Source organism: Danio rerio, chromosome 22, assembly GCF_052040795.2.
Source record: "Danio rerio strain M-AB ecotype USA chromosome 22, GRCz13ab, whole genome shotgun sequence".
In the NCBI taxonomy this organism is placed as follows: Eukaryota; Metazoa; Chordata; class Actinopteri; order Cypriniformes; family Danionidae; genus Danio; species Danio rerio.
Genome location: NC_141042.1, coordinates 22,973,765 through 22,996,707, shown reverse-complemented (window position 1 = coordinate 22,996,707; position 22,943 = coordinate 22,973,765). Strand labels below are relative to the sequence as shown.

The 22,943-nt window shown below is 32.7% G+C and overlaps 1 protein-coding gene across 12 annotated transcripts in view; it reads left to right on the top strand.

The window, feature by feature from the left end:
- Positions 1-22,943, top strand: part of camsap2a (calmodulin regulated spectrin-associated protein family, member 2a) — a 75,221-nt gene that overhangs the window by 37,480 nt on the left and 14,798 nt on the right. For 6 of the 12 annotated variants that reach the window (XM_087302972.1, XM_087302971.1, XM_087302966.1 and 3 more), the window contains exons 3-7: positions 4,120-4,281; positions 7,239-7,322; positions 13,480-13,512; positions 14,294-14,435; positions 18,104-18,243. In XM_087302972.1, the coding sequence (XP_087159098.1) occupies positions 4,120-4,281; positions 7,239-7,322; positions 13,480-13,512; positions 14,294-14,435; positions 18,104-18,243 (561 nt within the window). The remainder of the gene's footprint in view (positions 1-4,119; positions 4,282-7,238; positions 7,323-13,479; positions 13,513-14,293; positions 14,436-18,103; positions 18,244-22,943) is intronic. The other 6 variants (XM_087302975.1, XM_087302974.1, XM_087302968.1 and 3 more) reach the window with 1 other exon arrangement.

The following is a 22,943-nucleotide window of genomic DNA, read 5'->3' as shown; positions in this document are numbered from 1 at the left end:
TTGTCTGCCATTTTTGTTTTGATTTTGCCTTTACGATACGTTGACAAGCAGATTGCGCGAGTGAGCAAAATTTAAATAATTATTTAAAGTTATTCATTTTAATTATTTTCACTATTATGTTGGAATTTTAATCATGTGTTTAGATTATTTTTTATTTTTTTGGGCTGCTCGATTTTGGGAAAAATCATAATCCCGATTATTTTGGTCATAATTGTAATCACGATTATTCAAAACCATTGCCAGTTAAGTTCAAAATTATTAGCGCTCCTGAGATTTTTTTTTTTTATAAATATTTCCCAAATTATGTTTAACAGAGCAAGGAATTTTAACAGTATTTCCTATAATATTTTTTCTTCTATTTGTTTTATTTTAGCTAGAATAAAGACAGGTTTAAACATTTTGAAACCAATTTAAGGTCAATATTATTAGCCCCCTTAAGCAATATTTATTTTTGATTGTCTGCAGAATAAACTACCGTTATAATGACTTGCCTTATTACTCTAATTAAGCCTTTGAACTGCACTTTAATCTGAATGCTTGTATTTTGAAAAATATCTAGTAAAACATTATGTGCTGTCATTATAGCAAAGACAAAAAGAAATCAGTAATTAGAAATGAGATATCAAAACTATTATGTTCAGAAATAAGTTATCAAGTTATCATCAATCAGAAATTGGGCAGGAAAAGGTTTGCTAATATTCAAGAGGGCTAATAATTCTGACTTCAACTGTATACATACAGTTATTTTCCACCCTGCAAAGGAAAGAGAAATGAATACAATAGAATAAAAATATGAAACAAACTGTGCTTTAAGCATCTTCACTGTAAGAAAAACACTTTAGCTACAGCATTCCTTCAGTCAAGAGCAGCGAGGGTTTTCTCGTTATGTTTGTTTAATAATGATAAAAACAGGCGGCAGAAGGATTATAGCGTGCTGTATCTTTAATGGTTTCTCTTTCACGTCTTTTGATCCTCAACTCGTTTGTTTATTATACAAATGAGGGTTAATGTTAATAATCCCTAAACACCGCGTTTTGACACCTATTTGACCATTAAAGCGCTCACGTTAAGATGACTTTAGATGTCTGCGCTCCTCTGCTCGTCTCAGTGTGCGAATGAGAGTGAATGCTGACCGGCTGCATGCTTCTTACTGCGTGATCGTGCTGCACACACACATAAGCTCTTTCGCCCTTTTAAGAGCAACACGTGTACAACTGTGGCGAAATATGATGCAATAATCATTTATCTCGATTAATGTTTTTTATAATCGTTTGAAACCGAAATCCAAATCGGATTTTCGATTAATTGCAAAGCCCTTTATAATAGTGGACCATTTTTATGCCTTTTTCTACTTCAATACTTATCCTCTCCCGCGCCCCCCCCTGTGAACTCTGGCGCCCCCCTTAGGGGGGCGCGGACCCCAGGTTGGGAACCACTGCATTATAGTACTCAACATTGACCTATAATAGACTTAACATTGCATATTTTGCAGTGTGACTATTGCGATCGATAACATTGCAGTTTTAATGCTGAAATTATATATTGTGCAGCCCTACTGTAGAGATGCTTGTGTGTGAAAATCCCAGTAGATCAAAAGTTTCTTAAAAACTAAGATGCCAACAACCACGTTTAGAGTCACTTAAGGGCGTACTTAAACTATGCTATCCGAACCGTGCCCAGGCCCATTTCCCGGATCGTTTGAGAAGTGCTCTGAAATGTTCAGTTGCCCGGCCCTGGCCTGGTTGGAAGAGGTGTTCACTTGGGCTTTGGCGCAAGACGTGGCGCAATAGTCTTTTGCTAGTTTCAGCTTGGCGCAAGAGTCGTTTTGAGGCATTGCGCTACGCTGTTTAAATAGCAAATGCATTAGCGCTCATTTGTGCGCCCATAGCTGTTCTGGTCTAAAAAAGAAGGCGTTCTGAGGTGGACCGCTGGCGCGTTGCTATTTTGAGAAACTATAATAGATTTTTCATTAGACCAAAACTAACCCGGTCTAAACTCCGTCGCAGAGTTGCGCCTCGCTTACGCACTGCTTAATACGCACAAGAGAGCAATAGGCGAACATTTTTACATATGAAAAAATTTAAATATTAAGGATATATATATATAGGATATAATAAGAATATATAGGATATAAATATAAAGGATTAAAATATTACAAAACATATTATTTTCTAGCTTACATAAATATCAAAAATCACTGCTTTTATGTCTTCTTCATCTCGGGAGGCTTTTTCAGTTCATTCATAACAATTTGCTTTTGTATAATGTTATTATTATTAGCAGTATTATTTATTATATTCATATGTATATTTGTTTTATTAAAAACAAGCTTAGATTTGCCCACCTGTCAGGTTTAAGATCATATGGGGCATGGCAGGTGTATTTGGAAATAACTCAGTATTTTGAGCACACTTGGTTATTATTGTTCATTTATTCGTTTGCTAGAAATTAAAACTGAATTTAGAAATAGTTTTGAAACAAATCTTTGCGCTTAACAAACGAAATGAATTATTTATAGGCTAATTGATGTCTGTGCGTAAAGGTTTCCCTATCCAAGAGCGAAAGTGAAAGTAGATCATTTATCTCTCATTCTCAGAGCAGTAGATGCTCTGTTTAACAGTTTTCTGTTTAAAAAAAAACTGTTAACTGTTTGCTTGTGAAATGCTCATTTTTTCCACTTAGACTTACTTTGCGTCCTGTAAATAGCGAATGCGCTCTTGGCGCGACGCAGCTGACTCTTAAAGGGAATGGGAGATGAGACTCTAATTGGTTTATTCTTAAAACACACCTATAACTCATTAAGAAAATAAACTCAACCCTTTTAGACCATTCGCCGAAGCGCAAGGCAGATTTCCCGTCCTTAAATTAGCAAAAACGCGTCCTGACACGCCCTGCTCTGCGCATGGACCGTCAAAATAGAGCCCATAAACTTACATTTTTTACATTTTAAATGAGGGATATGGATGTGACCAGAGTTGACAGTATACAACGTACTTTGTAGAAATTCTGTGAATTAAACTGCACAACCAACAAGAAATAATGCTCATTAAAAGGATAAGTGTTGGCTCACTGTAGAACAAACGTTTTTGCATTTATGAGGAAAAAGCTTGGTTATGGATGTTACAGATGTGAAATCGGCACTTGTCTGAGTTAGTTAAAAGCAATATAATTGTTCGAAAACATTTACATTTTTGAGTATTTTTACAGTACAGTAAAATACAAGTCTACACAAAAGACCTTGAAAGGGTTTTGCTATTTTGGTTAAAACTTTTTGGTTGAAAGGTTGACATTTGGATGGAATTGCTTCACCTCAACTACCAACTTCAGCACCAACTTCATATATCATTTCAGCATCAATGTTGCAATGTGTGTGTACACAATAGTCACATCGCAGGATCTGCAATGTTGAGTTAGGAATGGGATTATAGTTGAACTGCACAACAATTAAGAATACATGAGATTTGTGGAGTCATTGCAAATATTACCATAACAGAGTGAATCTTTATCATTTGCATGGGATTTAAAGGCATTTCAAGAGAGTTTAAAGCATTCAAGCACAAAAAAGTACATTTGTGATGTTAACGAAGAATAGTTTGACTGAATTATTAATGCAATGAAGACTATTTAGTTTTATTGTACATTTCATTATTCAATTTCTCTACTTGAATACTGTTTGACTCTGGAAAACAATGTAGCACTGATTATTTTACTTTTTTTGTGCTGTATTGCAATTATTCTTGCTTGGATTTGTTGATTCATTTATATACCTGAGTCACACCTTTACAAATTCACTCCAATCAATCTAACTGAATAAATTCTTTGCAAATAGAGTTGTTCAAGCCATCTGGTGAAATTGTATTCATATCACAATATATATCGCACAAAAACAAAATATCGAAATGTCTGGTTTTTGCTAAATTGTACATCCCTACTTTCAACATATCATTTCTTTAATTTTGAGTAACTGTCTTCTCTATGAAAAATTAGGTCAAGCAACAGGGGATAAACACTGCTGTTTCCAGCACAACACACTCCAGAGACAATGACTGACTGGGTATTGAAGAGTTGCAGTTTAACAATGAGAGTTTAACAATGCTTTTATTGATTTGTGGTTCACAGAGCGCCCACCTGGCCATGATCGACACTCTGATGATGGCGTATACAGTGGAGACAGTGAGCGTGGAGAAGGTGATGGCCTGCATGCACCAATACTCCACCGATTATCCAGACGGAGACGTGCCCTACGACACAGAGGATGCCGTCACGAGCTGGATGAATAAGGTCATTTTGGGAGGTTTCAATACTACAATTATGCATAATGCTTTGATATGACATTGTCTTGTTCATGTTTTTAAAGCCACTTTTCTACTGCGCTTTTTGTATCTTTCAGATTTCTTTAGTCCAGTTTTTCTCAGCTGGGTTTGCATGTTTAAATTGGATTTAATTATTGTTATCGTTATACTTATTGTTACAGTTGAAGTCAATTATTTGCCCTCGTGTGATTTTCAAATATTAGCAAATATTTTCAGATTTTATTTAAGGATTTTTATTTAATGCTGAAAACAAGATAAACACATTTATTATAAGACTCCTGACAGCGATTGCCTTCATTTTCAGAGCTGATGCTGTTTCCTCAAATCGAGTTAAAAACAAAATAAGCACACATAAGCTATAGTTGGACATTTTTCAAAAACTCACAAAGCTCACAGTAACCAATGCATTAAATTGCGTTTTCAATCCACCTTACATACGTTTTCAATGTAGGGCTTTATATAGTAAAAACCTTTTTGTCTGCCCCTTGTGTAGCCTCACCCCTCATACTAGATGGAAAGCAGTGGAAAAGCCCCCAAAAGTAATCGTACCAAATCAAACTGCACCATAGTATGCACTGGAAAAGCACCTTGACACAAGCTATGTATCCTTTGTATTCAAAGTTGTGAATTTAAAGTGTTAATTCCTAAAATATCAGCTACCATATCGGTATCGGCAGATAAAAATGTTTTAATTACAGTTTTTCTCAGTGGCTTTGGTGCATTTCTTTTAACGCTATTTACATTTGCACAACAGGTAATGCATTTCTCAAAACAATTAGACATTCATGCACATCTTAGTAGCAGTTTCTCATTCCTTCCAACAAATTGTGAATGCTTTTGGACATGCATCAATTTCTTTCATACAACTCTCTGCTGTTTATAACATTATCATTTGCTTATGTCATGTCAGTCAAAACTAACTGAACTTGTGAATGCTGAATAGTCAATCCATATAAAACTAATCGTCCTCATTTCATTACTTGAGTCATTAAAGACAAAAATGTTAAACTAGTTGTCAAATCTGTCAAGCTAATTTTATTTAAAAAATCAAGTATTTTTTCCCCTGAAAATGTCTTCTAAATTGAATAATTTCATGAATGATCACAGACCTGTGTGTGATGTAGGTTCAGTTCCAGTATGTACTGCAGTATTGTTTACAGTTGTGCACAGCTCTACCCAATGGGAGTTTATGTTTGTTGTAAATAAGGGTGTGTTTATTCTTTTGCACAATGCTGTGAATAAATTAGAATTGCAAAGAGAAAATGCAGTAAAAATGTGAAGCATTCATATTCAGTGTCTTGTACTCAGATGCCTCACTAAATGCAGTGATGTCTAACTTTACTGTATTTTTCAAATGGCTGTGCAAATAGTATATAGTGCTGTCTTGAGCATTTTCTGAAAGTGTCACCAAAATCAGACTTTTTTGCATTGGATTAAATGTCCAGAGTAAACTGACATAATGAAACAGGACAAAGCCATTTGACTAACAATGGTGTCAGGACTTTTCTTCTTGACGACACTGACACTTCCATTGACCTCAATACTTGCTTTTGAGGAATGAACTCTCCATTTTGAGCAAGTGACCCGCTTTTGCAGGTTATCAGCTAGGTTTTGCAGTTTGTACTAATTGTTTTGTGAAACGCATTAACTGTTGTGCAATTGTAAATAGTGTTGTGAGAAATGCACCAATGCCACTGAGAAAACTGTAATGTCTTTGCTTAAGGAAAGACAAGATGTAAGCAGTGTGCAGGGTTTCTCTGCGAAGGAAGAGGACTTCAGAATTGCAATTTGTTAATGATTTTGCAAAAAGAAAGGTTTAAATGTTTCTAGATGTGTTTGTTGTTGTTTCTAATAGCTTAAAATAAAGTCACTCCACTGTATTTGTTTGACTTTTGTTTTTGATATTAAGCTTAGAATTCTTTTTTTGTTATAATTTTATATTCATAAGTGGTACAATTATCAGTCTACATATTGGTTATCGGCTTTGAGTTATAAACAAATATCAGTTTTGGCCTAAATATTTACATTAATGCAATTTATGTTAATTCACCCTCCCAAAAAAAAAACAAACTCACCTTTATGTCATTCCAAACCTGTAAGACTTTTATTCATCGTCAGAACACAAATGAGGATAATTTAAAAAAAAGAGAGAGATTTCTGTTCCCCAAAAACTCTGACAACAAAACAACTTCAGCATGTTCATAAAGAGATCAAATGTGTGAAACAAGCAGTTTAATGTGCATTTTAAGATTTGATGTGGATCTTAGCATTTACATCCAGTTTTTTTTAACACCATAACCCAATATGAGCCTAAAATTAAAGAATTTGCTCTTATAACATGACTTAGTTTCCTGTCCCTGTATTGTCTCTCTGGGCATCTCTGACCGTCTACGAAGGGACGTTTCTGGATATTTGTTTACATTCCTTTGCAGGCCAGCTGTACCGTCAGCCTAAATCCAGACACTACTGTAAATGTACACACACACACATGCTAAATAGACCATGAAGGACTACATTTCCACATTTCAGGGATATTTATTTAAATGCAAATGCAGAATTTGTTATAAACTTGAAATTAGTGTATTTGTCGCACTTTTAATTTTAAAAGTAACATGACTTAAAAATCTTAGACCAAGATACACAAATAAAAATACATTTTAAAGCAAGTGTTTTGTTTAGATATTTTTTTCAACATTTAATAAATAGATTTTAATTTTGCGTTTTAATAAAATATAATATAATATAATATAATATAATATAATATAATATAATATAATATAATATAATATAATATAATATAATATAAGCTTAAATAAGTTAACATAAGAAGGGAAACAGAAGTGTTTGGACTGAATATAATGGCAGTGATGTTTTTTTAATGCACAGATCCTCAAAGGCTCTTCTGTTTTACTCTTTTTTTTCAAGGTGAATGAATACTTGAAGGAAATCATAATGCAGGAGCAAAGGCGGATGGAGGCGCAGAACGCAGAGCCTGTTGAGAATCCAAAGGTAAATGTGCACTTTCTGCTCTCGCTCTGAATCAGCAGTGACTCAACCGTCGCTTTCATCTGGGGGAGGAAGATACAAAAAGATGGATTTGTTTTTGGTCATAATGAGTACTTGCATGTCTCTGAAATCTGCTTAAAACGTTCTGCAGACATGAAATGCTTCAAATACAGGTTATTCTGATCAACAATGCGCATACATATTTGGGAGGAAAATACAATGCTTAATTAATTTTAAATTAATCTAAATTTACAATTTTAAACACAAAGCAAAAGGATTGCAATACTTTAACTCATCGCCTAAAGGTTTTGTCAGTCGTTATATTGTTATTTCAGTATTTTTTATGCTAAATGATATATGTCTTGTTTATTAAATATGAATACATGTGTTTTGACTAAATTAACATGGATTCATGTCATATGATTTTTATTGCAGTTTAGGTAGGTTTCAAAACTTGTTAACAAAGGTTCGGCAGTGGGACCACGCCTCACTTTGCCACCTTAACCAATCACCTACTCCCTAAAACTTATTTAAGGCAGACCGTCCCTCTTTAGACCAGAACAAAGTCGGTCTATTGTCTGGCGCAAAGTGCGCCTGGCTTACACACTACACACAAGATGTAGAGCAATACACAAATATCTTTACATATGAAAAAGATATAATATATTAAGTGTATATATATATATATATATATATATATATATATATATATATATATATATATATATATATATATATATATATATATATATGTATATATGTATGTGTATATATATATATATATATATATATATATATATATATATATATATATATATATATATAGATATATATAGATATATATATATATATAATAAGGATATATATATAGGATATAAATGATTAAAATATTACAAAACATATTAATTTCTAGCCTACATGAATTTAAAAACCACTGCCGTCATACTTTCTTCATCTCGGGAAGCTTTTTCAGTTCATTCAATTTGCTTTTGTATAATGTTATTATTATTAGCAGTATTTTTTATTATATCCGTATTTATATTTGTTTTATTAAAAATAAGCTTAGATTTGTCCACCTGTCAAGTTTTAGACCATATCGGGCATGGCAGGTGTATTTGGAAATAACTCAGTATTTTGACCACACTTGGTTATTATTGTTCATTTATTTGTTTGCTGGAAATTAGAACTGAATTTAGAAATAGTTTTGAAACAAATCTTTGCGCTTAACAAACAAAATTAATTATTTATAGGCTAATTGATGTCTGTGCGTAAAGGTTTCCCTATCCACGAGAGCAAAAGCGAAAGTGAACTTACTTTACTTACTTTACCTCTAATTGGTTTATTATCAAAAACACACGTATAACTAATTAAGAAAATAAACTGAACCCTTTTAGACCATGCGCCACGGAGCAAAGCGGATTTTCCCATCCTTAAATTAGCAAAAATGCGTTCTGACACGCCCTGAAAGCATTTGCGCCCTGCGTTTTGTGCTCTGCGCATGAACCGTCAAAATAGAGCCTTAAATGTTTATACAAATGGAACATTAAACATTATTAAAGACTTGAAAACATAACAAATAAAATTTGTTATTAACTATTAATATTAGTCTGCTACTTCACATTCTTGTCAGAAAGGAAGTAGGATTGTTCAGTAAGTGTTGTCTGAGTTGACATGAGTTCACAGGACGCTGCCGGACATCATCACTTGTGTTGTCGTGTTTTGTAACATACTGCAGTTGCAGGGTATTTCTGACTTTGCTGAATCACAGTGTTGCTGATTCCTCATGCAGACGCTCCAGCAGGCTGATGGAAGAGCGATGTTTGCTGAATCATGTCTAAAACGTTTAGCATTTTATCTTCTTGTCCTGATTTGACAGTATATTTGGCGAACATGGTGGGATGACGTCAGTTTTTCACCTTGTTTTACCTTCTCACTAAAGGAAAAGAGTGTTTATGTACACCGTGTCCTTTATTAAATAGATAGCAATAGCAATTATTACATAGAAGCAGTAATTCTATGTTTAAAATAGCAAGGTTGATCCAATTCTGATTTACTTACCATTGTGTTGATATAATAAAGAAGAAATTTCAACAAATGTCCTGCTTGTGCTAGTTCATGTAATGGCAAAAAATAACTACTGCCTTTTAGCTTAGAGAAGTATCACAGCATGATCTGATGTGACACCTTTCAGGGGTTTGGTGAAAAACAAACTGAAATTTCATGTGTTATACCATGTTCTAAGCAGATGCGATGCTGTGAGCTTATTTTTAAGGCCATCAGGGTCAAAAGTCCTTAGGAAAAATGCATGAATTTCTATTGTTTATATACAATTTGACTGTGTTGCGGCCACAATTTTTTCAGTGTGTTTTTTTTAGTACACAGACACGCTCTTTGACTATATCGTGGTGTCAGTGTATTTTTTGACCAGCTCAAGGCAAAATAATATGAAAGTTTTTGTAAGTTTTTTGACATTCTTGATGTGGCAGTTTTGGACGTTACTGTAAGTATAAATGGACAGTTTGACCAACTTGAGGTGGACATTTTTTGTGTTTTTTTAATAAGTGCAAATGCTCAGCTCTTCTCTAATAAGTATAAATGCACAGTTTGACAATCTCAAGAAAAAAATAGAACATTAGTAAGTGTAAATGCACAGTTTATCTCAGGGCAAATATTTTACAGTTCTTTAGAAAGTGTAAACCTACAATTTGACCATCTTGAGTTGAACATGTTAAATGTTTCTTTTGTAATAATGAATATGCAATTTGTCTGATTTGAGTTGAAAATAATTAATTTTTCTTTTGTAAGGGTGAATGCGCAGTTTGACCACACTAATTTGGAAATTTTAAGCGTTTAATTTTTAATGGGTAAATGCGCAATTTGACCGCCTTAAGTTGGAAATATTAAATGTTTCTTTTTAAATTGTGAACGCTAATTTTTACCATCTTGAGTTGTAAACTTTAAACGTTTCTTTTTTAATTGTGAACGCGCAATTTGACCGTCTTCAGTTAAAAATTTTAAATGTTTTGTCAGCGCAATAGCCTAGTGGTTAGCGCGCTGACATATGATGCAGTAGCACGTTAGGATGTACCATGTTCGAATCCCGGTTCGAGGACATTTCCTCCCCATTGACTAAATTTGACTGTCTTAAGTTAGAATTATTAAATGTGTCTTTTGTAATTGTGAATGCGCAATTTGACTGTCTTAAGTTGAAAATGTTTAACATTTCATTTGCAAGTGTAAATGCGCAATTGGATCCTTTAGAGTTGTGATTTTAAACATTTTTTTTTTGTTTGTTTGTTTTGTAAGTGTGAATGCCCAATTTGGCTGTCTTGAGTTGTGAATTTGAAACTTTTTTGTTAGCGTGATTGCTCAATTTGGCCATCTTAAGTTGTGAATTTTAAATGTTTTTTTGTAAGTGTTAATGCACAATTTGTCCACCTTGAGTTGGAAATTTTCACCGTTTCTTTTATAAGTGTGAATGCACTAATTGACCATCTTCAGTCAGAAATTTTAAACATTTCTTTTGTAAGTGTGAATGCACAATTTGACCATCTTGAGTTGAAAATATTTAATGTTTCTTTTGTAATTGTGAATGTGCAATTTGTCTGTTTCAGTTGGAAGTATTGAATGTTTCTGTTGTAGGTGTGAATGCGCATTTTGACCGTCTTGAATTGGATATTTGTAACACTTCTTTTATAAGTATGAAGGTGCTATTTGACCATCTTGAGGCATGAATCTTAAAAGCGTTTCAGTTTTGAACATCTTTCTTTCACGTTCGTAGAAATGCACAGTTGAATCACGTTGAGGTGCCAATTATTAATATTATCTTTAGTATGAATAAACATACAGTTTGATATTGTTTACACAGCTATTTAAAAAAATGATGTGTACAAAACACAAATTGACCAAGTTGTGGGACGATTTTGAATGTTTTCCTGTAGTACACGAACGCACGGATTGACCAACTGGAGACGGCAATTCTAAACAGGATTTATAGTATATGTACTGTATATACAATGTACCAGTTCATCACATATGCACAAATATAACAACTTGTTGACCAATTGACATGGTAAAACTGCATGTGCTGACACAACCAATTTACTTGTTCTGGTTGAATCTGTGATACTTTTTTATCTTTAATTAAAAAAAAAATCCACAAGACTGATTGCTTATTCACTTGCGCTATATCATATAGTATAAGAGCACGCCACTTTAAAATAAAAATCAGATTGTGTGGTGTGTACAGCATAGCAACAACACATTGGTCTGTAAATGATGACTACATTTTAATTTCTAGGTGAGCTTATCATTTAATGTCACATTCGGAGCGAGTGTGAAGTGCAGAGTCATCAGACTGCACTGTTTTGGGCGTCTGACAGTATTCGGTTCACCCGTCCCGGGGACACACATCTGACGCTAATGAGAGCCGTCAGTTCTCATAGGCGGTGTGTGTATGTGTGAGTTTGAGAGGCAGTGCGGGCACAATCAGTGCTGAAGAGGAATGTCAGGCAGTTACACAACATTATAAACATCCTGCAACAGCCAGCATGGCATAAAGCACTCAGACTGACACACAAACACAACAGATGATAACAGCTCTGCTAATATATAACAGAACGAACACACTCTTATGGACATTCACTGTTATTAACAGGTCTTTTTTTGTTGGTTTTTTGCCCAGCCGAAAGTACACTCTTGTTTCTAGACATAATCTGCAGGCAAAAGACTAATCCTGTAAGTTTGCAGTCTTTCTATGGCATCCTGGGTAAATGTGCTTTAACATTGTGATTCGCAGGGGTTTAATTTCTGTCAGTTTTTCTGCTCTTCGGGTTTGGACCCCTGCAGATGTTTTGGCATGCCTTTGATGATACTGTTCCTGATTCCAGTCTTTTAAGCCTTGAGAGAAGTTTGAGAGAAGCTTAAAACTGTAATAAAAGCAGAAGCATGGCAGGAACCAGGACACGGTGTCCTCTGGAGAGGGGACAGTGAACGGGACAATTTTTTTTTATTTTGGTTTCTATTTCTGTCTCGATGTTGTCGTCTTTCCTTCTCTTTTGTGAGTGAAACGGGATCTCAAATAAGAAAGACTTTTAGGCGGGAATTGATTTTGACCAATGGGAATTGATTGGATTGTGGTGGTTTGCTATTGGTTGATTTTATGTGAGTGACAAGTTGATGACGCCCTCATGTCAGTTACTAAATATACATTTTGTGAATTTCAAAAAGTGCTAATATTACTTTGATATAAGATAAAGTGTTTAAAATAAATACTGAAATATTCTGTAAAAAATTATTTTGATTTAATATCAGGTGTTTTATTTATGTTTATTGTATATTATTATTATTCAAGTGTATTATTAATATTTTATGATTTTTAAAAAAATTATTTATTTCTATTTCTTAAAGATTGAGTTGTTTGGCATTTTTGCCTTAATTGACAAGACAGTAGAATGACATGAAGTTAAGTGGGACAGAGGGAGAGAAATGTGATTGGGAAATATCTGGGCCTGGATCGGTGTCATGGTATTTGTCAGTTCCCTATTTTATTTATTTTATTTTATTTTATTTTATTTAACTATTTTATTTATTTATTTTACTTTATTTATTTATTTTACTTTATTTTATTGGTTTATTTAATTTACTTTATTTTATTTATTTATCTATTTATTTTGTTATTTATTTACTTCATTGCATTACTTCATTTATTTATTTATTAAACTTTATTTAATACATTTTTATTTACCTATTTTATTTATTTATTTAACTATTTTTTTATTTGTTTATTTATTTTACTTTATTTCATTTATTTTACTTTATTTATTTTATTTATTTTACTTAATTTTTTTGTATTTATTTTACTTTATTTTATTTATTTACTTAACTATTTTTTATTTATTCATTCATTGAACTTTATTTTATTTATTTAACTGTATTTTATTTATTTATTTATTTATCTATTTATTTTATTTTATTTGTTTTATTGAAAAAGTTACTAAGGTTTCTTCAGATTGTAAGAGTTTTATTATATGCCTGTTTCTGGTAAAGAAGGAATTATCAGGCCTAATGTTATATGGGACTTGAACAGCCAATTAGTCTCAATGATCTCTGATGTATCTACTCTTTCCTTTTCTCTCATTCATTCTCTGACCGCCTGAAGTCTCCAACCAAGTGGTACATGAAGCTGGTTCCTGTAAGTGCTACTGTCAGATGCCTGATCAATCTCAAGCTTGCGTCTCATTTCTGTTGTCATGGAGACACTTCCACATTCCTCATTCCTCATTGTCATCAGCTTCATTCAAGTCCCCCTGACAATACAATGAACCATTTATGGGTGTTAGTATCAAAATGTTAATCTAAGATTAGTTTCAAAGGAGAGGGAAATTTATAATATTGGATAAAAGATTATGAGGGCAATTTATTATAATTTTTTTTTGATTATGATGTGAAAAGATGTGTATACGTTTATAACAAGCACTATATACATATGAAAAGTACATTTTGATTTCATAATGACGTTTAAGTCGATTAAAGAAGTTAAAGATGATAGACTCTTTACTATTGTTATAAACTGAGGCTAACATGAGTCAGAATGAAGTGCTAGAGCTTAACAGCCTTGATTGGCAGAGTTGTGAAGTAAACTAAACACTATTGGCTATTTTAAAAATGAGGCGGAGCTACTCAACATGCCTCATCCTGATTTCAACTTTCAATTGCAATGACGTCAGAATCCTCGCACAAAGCTGCACATTTCAAGGCACTTCAGGGGATCTTTGACTGTTGCCATAAACATACAGTAGAAAAATAGATCTACTGTTGCCATCCATGGTATCCACCACTTCTTTTAGTTAATTAAATTATTTTTTTTTACATTTTACATTCCATACAACTGAATAGACCTCTACAACCATAGTTATTGTACACAAATATGTGTTTTACTCTCCTGACTCGCTGTTGGTGTGTGTTTTCTCCAGGCGCGTTACAGGAAGGAGCAGGTTCTGCCCAAGTGTTTACCGTGGATCCCTCCGGTGGACAACCTGCTGAAGGACAGCACAGATGGCTGTGCTCTCGCCGCCCTGCTGCACTTCTACTGCCCCACCACCGTCAGCCTGAGAGGTGCACAAACCTGCCAAAATCAGCAACAATACTGAGCACAAATAACACACATGCTCCACATATGAATTCAAGAAAATGATGTAAACTATGATGGATTGTATATTTGTGTCAAAGTAAATTTGGAAATCACTACCCCCTTTTTTATTTGCAGTTTCCATACTGTCCCAACTTTTTCTAACTTGGTGTTGTACAATAGATAGGTTTTTGCTACTAAAAAGTAGCACGTTGTGATCCTGGATTAACATCTATGTTAATCTATTTTTTGTTCAGAAATGTAATCCATACCTTTTCCCTAATCCTAAACCCAACCATAACTGTAAATAATTCCCAAAATAAGGGGGGAATATAATTGCATAACAATCATGTTAATCATAAACCTAACTGTAAGTCGAAGCTTAACATAAACTGTAAACATATGCCTTAATTCTGATTTCTTGATTGGAATGTTGTTCCAGGATCAACATAGATGTTAATCCAGGAACATGTCCTACTTGCTAAAATCACAACACAGGCTCAATCTGAAAACGCACCCCTATATACATTTCTGGAGATTGTGAAAAATGTAGCCAGAAGTACATATGGCTACATTTCATTTTTTAAACAAACGCTACAGGGCGGTATGATGCTGTTCCTTTACGGGTTCATCAGCTGCCTGGATACCTCAGTATCGCTGTTACAGTTTGTCTAGTTAGCTCGCCATGTGGGCCGGTGGACTTGAGACACAGAAAGTAGATGACCATGTTGACGGGGTTCGAGTCCGCTGAAAAACGGTTCCAGAAAGCAGGTAAAACAAAAACAGAAGCCAAAAAAAAAAAAAAAAAAAAAAAATATATATATATATATATATATATATATATATATATATATATATATATATATATATGTATATATATATATATATATATATATATAAGTTAATAACAGGGTGATTATATGGTAAAACGTGGTAAAAATCTAGTGGATTTTGGTAAGAACAGCAGGCACAGCAGGATGCCCTAGAAATTTGAGATCTGAAAAAGCGTACACAGCAGCCTCTGGTGTGTTTGCGAAAACAAAAACTGCAAAAAAGAAAAAAAAAAAAACGTAGCTCTAGTGACGTATTTGGTGCTCTCCAGAAGTGTATAAAGAGGTATGTTTCCAGAATGAACCTGGGTTGCAAAATCAGGTTGGCCACAAAATGCATACTGTTGTTTATTTCAATATATTATATTTTAAAATACAAATAATGACAGTATTAATGTAAATACAGCATTATTATATTTATATTTTTGCATAATTTCATAAAACATTAAATAATTTACCCTTTATATTTAATCAGTAAAGCACATTTATCACAATAATATTGTATTCATTTTAAAAATGTTATTATATTCATATTTTTGCCTAATATTTACAATAGTATACAACAGACAAATGTTTATTAATCTTTTTTAAATTCACAGAATTAGTGTATTATTTTGATGTTAAATATTATAAAATATGTTTTAATTCCAATGATTAGCATATATTACATGATATTTTCACTGTACAAAATACAATTGATAATTGATAATTAATAACAATAGAAATAATATCTTGAATTGAAAACTCAGATTGAATACTGAGTTTTGTATTATTACAAAATGAATAAAGATCAATGTTGTTGTACCATTTCATTAAAAAACATTATTTGTTATTGTCTATTTTATTATTTTTTGTAAAATGCTATAACATAACATTGTTATTTCTGTTTATCCACAATATTTATCTATCTATAAAATAATGACTTGTATTAATGATTTTATAAAAATGAGAGTAATATAAAAATTGACAATACTGATTCAAAGGTGCAGTAGGGGATCTGCCACATTGCTAACCTGTTAGCATAAATCTCTGAAAAACAGTCCCTCCTCTGTTGTCCAAAGCCACGCCTGAAAACACGAGCGCACGCACTTTAAAGATGACAGCAGAACCCTCTTTGACGTGCAGGAATTACAATCATTACTAAGCCAAACTTTCATGCTATTTCTGACCGAATATTCAGAGTAGCGGTAAACAAGATAGGGAGTGAGTCACAGGTTGCCATGGTTCAAAAATGAACCAATGTGAATATAAAACCAACTTCAGCTCAGTAAAGCAGGCTAGGCCGAATAGCTCTATTTACTGATGTTTTGTTGTTAAAGTAAATAAAAATCTACATTATTGATGCTTTAAAAAGACCTTATGAAACTTAAAAAAGTCACATCAATCTTTCATTGGGAGATTTCAGTGGCTGAACAACACTTCTGTGCAAATAACCCATTTGTAACAACATCTACATCAGCTTTGCATGACTTAAATAGTTAAAAAAAATATTACCTGTCTAAAAGAAATCCTTCAGCCATGGTGTCGTCCTTCTTCCAGCGTGGAAAAGTAACTCCAATATTGATTCAGGATTTTAAAAAGTTTTGATTCAGTGTGTTTTACTCTCTCTCTCTCTCTCTCTCTTTCTCTCTCTCTCTCTCTCAGCACGTGTATGCACAAATGGCGGATCTGCGTAAAAACAGGTGCGCAGTAGCTCAAATCTGCATTTGCTGACAGACAGTTTGAGCTACTTGTCGGAATTATAGGAAATATCGTCCCGACACTATTTAAATTGTATGAACATTTTTAGTTTTATCCCTTACCCAGAATATAAAAATACACTGGTGAACACTATGGTAAATCAGCACTGTTTATAAACGTGCTCAGTGGCGCTTGAATGTTAGCGGGAAATGGACGTTTTTAAAACTTCAGTACCGGGACAACACTATTACAGACAACACGAGGGTGTGCTGCAGAGGACTGCAGTGTTTAATCGCTCACTGGATTGCATAGGCTAAAGCGTCCCCACGGTGTTTAAACTAGTGCTATGAACTGAAGCATAGGAGGACACTAGAGCATATTACTCTTAAAGAGATTTTGATGTTGTTTGATGCTAAATTGCTTTTAATTGTTTAAATTAAACTTACTGAATGATATTAAAGTGATGTTTACATCATTTCTGCATTTTGAAATCTCTGCAACAGCTGGAGGTTTGTAGTCCACAGCATGTAACTGCAATGTTTACAGTGCTGGTCCTATACTTCCGGGTTTCTTCCCACCACAGCCTCTGGTTTCTTTAAAATGGCGGCCGCGTGAAATAAGCGTATTGGTCTATGAAGAGACTTTCAACTAGCACAACAAAAAGTTTTCTGAAGACAATCACCTACTGCACCTTTAAGGAAAAATGTAATTAATATAAGATTAATTTAGAGTTCTTATATAAGATTATATTTTATATAAGAATTGTTGTGAAACAATATATAATACTGTAAATGTATTTAATATTCATTGCAAAATCTAGATTTTCTTTTATATTTATTTATTAATTTCTGAATTATATACAATACTCCACAACTACTCACTTACATTTGTTTTCTGTGGCTTTAATCATCTAGAACTCACTGTTGATCTAATCACAGTGATGAACCAGAACAGTGAACCTGATTATCCTGGCTCTGATGGATGTATTTACATTTTATCTCCAAAGACCAACGTGAATCACATGATCGGTCATTTAAAAGCCTGTGATTAATGGTCTTCGCTGTGATTGGCTGAGCCCTGACAGATAGGCTGAATGATCTGTAACGCCTGATCAGTTTGTATCACTTTGAATCTTTGACTTGCAGACATTTGCCTGAACGAGACCATGTCGCTGGCAGACAGTCTGTACAATCTCCAGCTCATCCAGGACTTCTGCAGGGAACAGCTGAACCACTGCTGCCACTTCAGTCTGGAAGACATGCTCTACGCTCACTCTTCCATCAAAGTAAGCCTGCGCATTAAACTTTGCTTTAGATTTGGTTTTAGTTAGGAGAGTTATACATCTATAGGAGAACATTAATGGGATTGTTCACCTAAAAATGTAAATTTGGTTGTAATTAACTCATCCTTGGGCCATCCAAAAAGAATGGCAGTTGATAACTGTCACTTTATGAGTCAAAAATATGTGTACAGGCAACACAAAATTAATACTCCTGGCTTAGGATGATACATTAAGATCTTATGGAAAAAACTAAATCGATCTGTGCAAGAAATTTTACTTTATTTATTTCTTGCACAGGCTGATTTCACTTTAAAGGACTTAAACATGTATCATCATGAGCCATGGGTATTCATTTTGTGTTGCCTATATGTATATGTTTAAGTGAGGGGAAACTTCACTTTTCTTGGAAATTGTACAACTCATCTAGTGTTGAACAATTGTGTTTTAATTTACTTAAAAATTATCAAATTTTAAGTTGCAAATGGTCTAATCTGATTCAATGATCAAAGCTAAGCTAGCCATTGACCTAAATTTTTTAATCAACAAGAACCACAGTTTTAGCTAAAAATCTTTAATGTTTAAGTGAAGATATAAAAAATCTTAGATTGTTCCTGTTCCTTGAAAATTTCCTGTTTTGTCTTCCATTTTCTGCTTTTAAATGGCTAAAACATTAAATTCTTTATTTTTCTGTACACATCCTTGTGTTCCAACCTAATAAACTAAATAAGGTATTTTAATGAAACCTGACATGTTTTATCTTATTAAAATACTTTTAAAACAAAATTAGAAACAACATGGAGTTGAGTAAATGATGAAAAACGGCTCGTCTTTAGTGAACTAACCCTTTAAATAACCTTTATTCATTGCCTTCAAATTGGTGGATGTACCATTCGTTGACACATTTTTCTCACATAAACTCTTATGAAAGTATGCATTTTGGATAATAGAAAGCGAAGAGCATGAGGCTTGCTTTTAAACACTGTTTTTAGAGTCTCCCAATGGAAACAGATCCTCCATAGACTGACAGTTGACTAAAACATTCTGAGAATCACCCAGAAAATATTTCAGTATAGTAATCAAGATTTGTGAGATAAGCCAGTGTGTAGGATCTAGCGTTGTTAAAAGTATTGACTTTGGTTACCCATGTAGAGGGATGGGCAAAAATACATTAAAATGTATTTTAAAATAAAATACAAAATACCTCAATTTTAAGTGTATCAAAATAAACTACAAAATACAGCAGCCACAACATGTATGAAAAATAAAATACTGTGTTTTTGTATTTTGAAAATAATGTAAATGCAACTTGTGTTTCTCTTTAATTTTAATATAGTTTTTTGTACAATTTTCATACAGAAAGTATGAAGATGTTGAAGATGATCCCTTTAATCACTGTAAAAGTCATTTAGTGCAGATAATGAGTTGGAATAATATACTATATCACTTGATTGTGAAAATTGCCACCATGTCTTAAAAGTCTTTTAAAGCACTTGACATCTTCAATACTCAAAAAAAAAATCACGATTTCTGAAAACTACGAAAATCTCCAGTTTTAGTCATTCTATATTGTTTTGCAATTGTACTGTTCAATACACAATATAAAATATACACTGTACTGTACATGAAATATACAAAAAGACATTTACAACACTATCATAGATGTAATTACAATGTTATAACAATGCAATTACAATGCTATAACCATGTAAATACTGTGTTGTTACATAGTAATTATAATGTAGTTACATCCAAATTAAAAGTTTTGTAATTACATATGCACTGCGTATATATACATATAAATACACAAATACTGTACATGAAACATACAAAGTAACATTTAAAGTTATAAACATTATCTAGGATGTAATAACATGTAACTGCAATGTACAGACACAGTAATTTCACTCTAGATAAACGTTTGTTATTACATGTGTGCTGTGTATATTTACATATAGAGATATAAATAACCAAATGCTACACATGCAATATGCAAAGAAATATTTACATTTATAAATGTTATCTCAGACGTAACTACAATTTAACGACATAGTAATTACATCCAAACTAAAAGTTTGTAATTACATGTTACATGTGTACTGTGTATATTTATGTATAACTTTAATTTACAAATACTGTACATAAAATATACAAAAACACGTTTACATTTTTATAAATTGTCTTGGATGTAACAGCAAGAGTAGTTACAATGTAACAACACAGTAATTACATACAAGATAAAAGTTTATAATTACATATTACATATATGTGTACATTTAATAATAAACTATAAATACACACTGTACTTGAAATATTCAAAGAAACATATTGATATTATTACCTGAAATGTAATTACAATGTAACATGTATGCAAATCCAAATATGGATTGTGAGTCCCACTTTTAATTAAGTGTCCTAAACTACTATGTACTTGCATAATGTACTTAATGTGTTCATAATGTATTTGAGGACACCTGTGCTGCTCTTGAGTTGGGATAGGGGTTGGGTTATGGACTGGTTTTGTGGTGTGGGTAGGTTTAAGGGTGGGTTAAGGTGTAGGGAATGGTCAGCAGTGTATTTACAAATGTAATTAAAGAAGTTAATTACAGATGTAGTTACATACAGGTATTTAATCAAGCACAAGTACACAATAAATACATGTATTTACACAATAAGTACATTGTAAAAAACTATTCATTCCTGTGTGAGAACATATTAGTTAAGGCCACTTAATATACAATGAGACCGGATTGTGTATATTTACATAAATAACTATAAATACACAAATACAGTGCAAGAAATATGCAAAGAAACATTTACATTTATAAATATTAGCTTAGATGTAACTGCAATATATTTACAATGTAATGACAATAATTACACAGATGTACAAACATGTTTATAAATCAAAATTAAAGTTTGTAATTGCATATTACATGTACATATGTATGTATATAAGTATAAATACATACTGTACATGAAATATACAAACATGTTTGTAAATCTTGTAATTTACAATGTAATCACAATGTAAAGACATAGTGGATACATCCTAAATAAAAGTTTGTAATTACATACGTACTGTGTGTGTGTACATACATACACACACACACACACACATAATAAAGTTTATAATTACAAGTGTGCTGTAAATATTTACGTATACAACTATAAATTACCAAATACTGCACATGTAATATAAAAAAAGAAACAGTTACATTTATAAATACTAACTTGGATGTAGCTAATATGTAGTTGCAATGTAATGATACAGCAGTTGCACACAAGATAAAAGTTTGTAATTTTGTATTACATCTCTGATGTATTTACAATGTAATTACAATGTCATTACATCCAAAACCAAAGATTGTTGTTACATATCATCACCTTGGAAATATAAGGTTCTATCTGTGCTCTAAATGATTTTGAGATGTTGAGCTTCAAAGATTTGCATTCCATATAGCAAACACTATGCGCATAACAGTTCTCTTTCATACATTAACATGACAGAGACCATAAATGTCCTCTAAATGTAAATTTTCTAAACTTTCTTCAATTTGGGAGCAAACAGGGAGCAAAATGCAGATGCTTGGAAATTCTTAAAATGTAAATAACTTATACAGAAATATCACATAATGTAAATAAGTTGTCATTTAATAAGAATATGTCAATAACTCAATTTTGAAAAAAATGTCTGATAGAACCTTATAGTATTAAGGTGATGATATCTAAAAAATAAATAAATAAAACTTGAGTTGGATGTTTTGACCAGTCTGTAGACTGGACTATTCAATATTTTTGTCTCATAATGATTACTGTCAAAGTTAAGTGCACCTGCAGAACAGCTACTGGTATTTGAGACAATCAATGAAGTATTGTGGTTTATCTTATTTTCCTGTGTTATTTTGATTTACTCCTGAATCTACTTCTACTATCTGTCTGTTACTTTCTTTATATGTGATGCAAAATTTCCATCCATACTCCAAGCACTGATCAACTTCTTCAGTATTCTTCAATTTTCTAGTCTTATCTTAAGCCTTGACAAGTAACTGAGAAAGCACCAATGTAGACTTCTTACAATGTATTTTACAGTATTTAAAAAAATAAACACACAACACTAAGTTTATTTTTTCTGTATCTATTTTATAGCTTGTGCATCAAAGGGTTAAAATACATATTTGATATACATGCATCACAAATACTGCCCATCCCTGCCCATGTAGACGTGGCTTTCAAATGCTTCAGTGTCCATGTAAATATGTTTGCGCTTGGTGAACAGTGGTGAAGCAATATCCTTCAGAGCCAATCTCAGTCCTCTCAGCGCTCAAAGGTTAGCAGGAAATTGACATTTTTTTGCATTTCATTATTGAATGGTTGTAAAGTCAATACTATTGACAACCCTAGGATCTCAATAGAATCGCTTTACCAAGAAGCCTAAATGGTTCTATTAAAAAGGAATTGACTTGTTTTGTGAAATATCTCTCAAGGCCATCAAATATTTTTTTGGTTTTATAAAAACTTTTGTGTGCTACATGCTGTCAAACTGGAGCACTTTATTGCTTCTCTAGTTATCAAATGACTCCATTGATTGAGATCAGATGGAAGAGAACACTGTTTTTTCTTTTTTTCTGAATGTTATGTCGTGATGCCTTTGATCTCAAACCTCTCTGGATTGTATAGAAAGAACATCTGCTGCAAAGATTTCA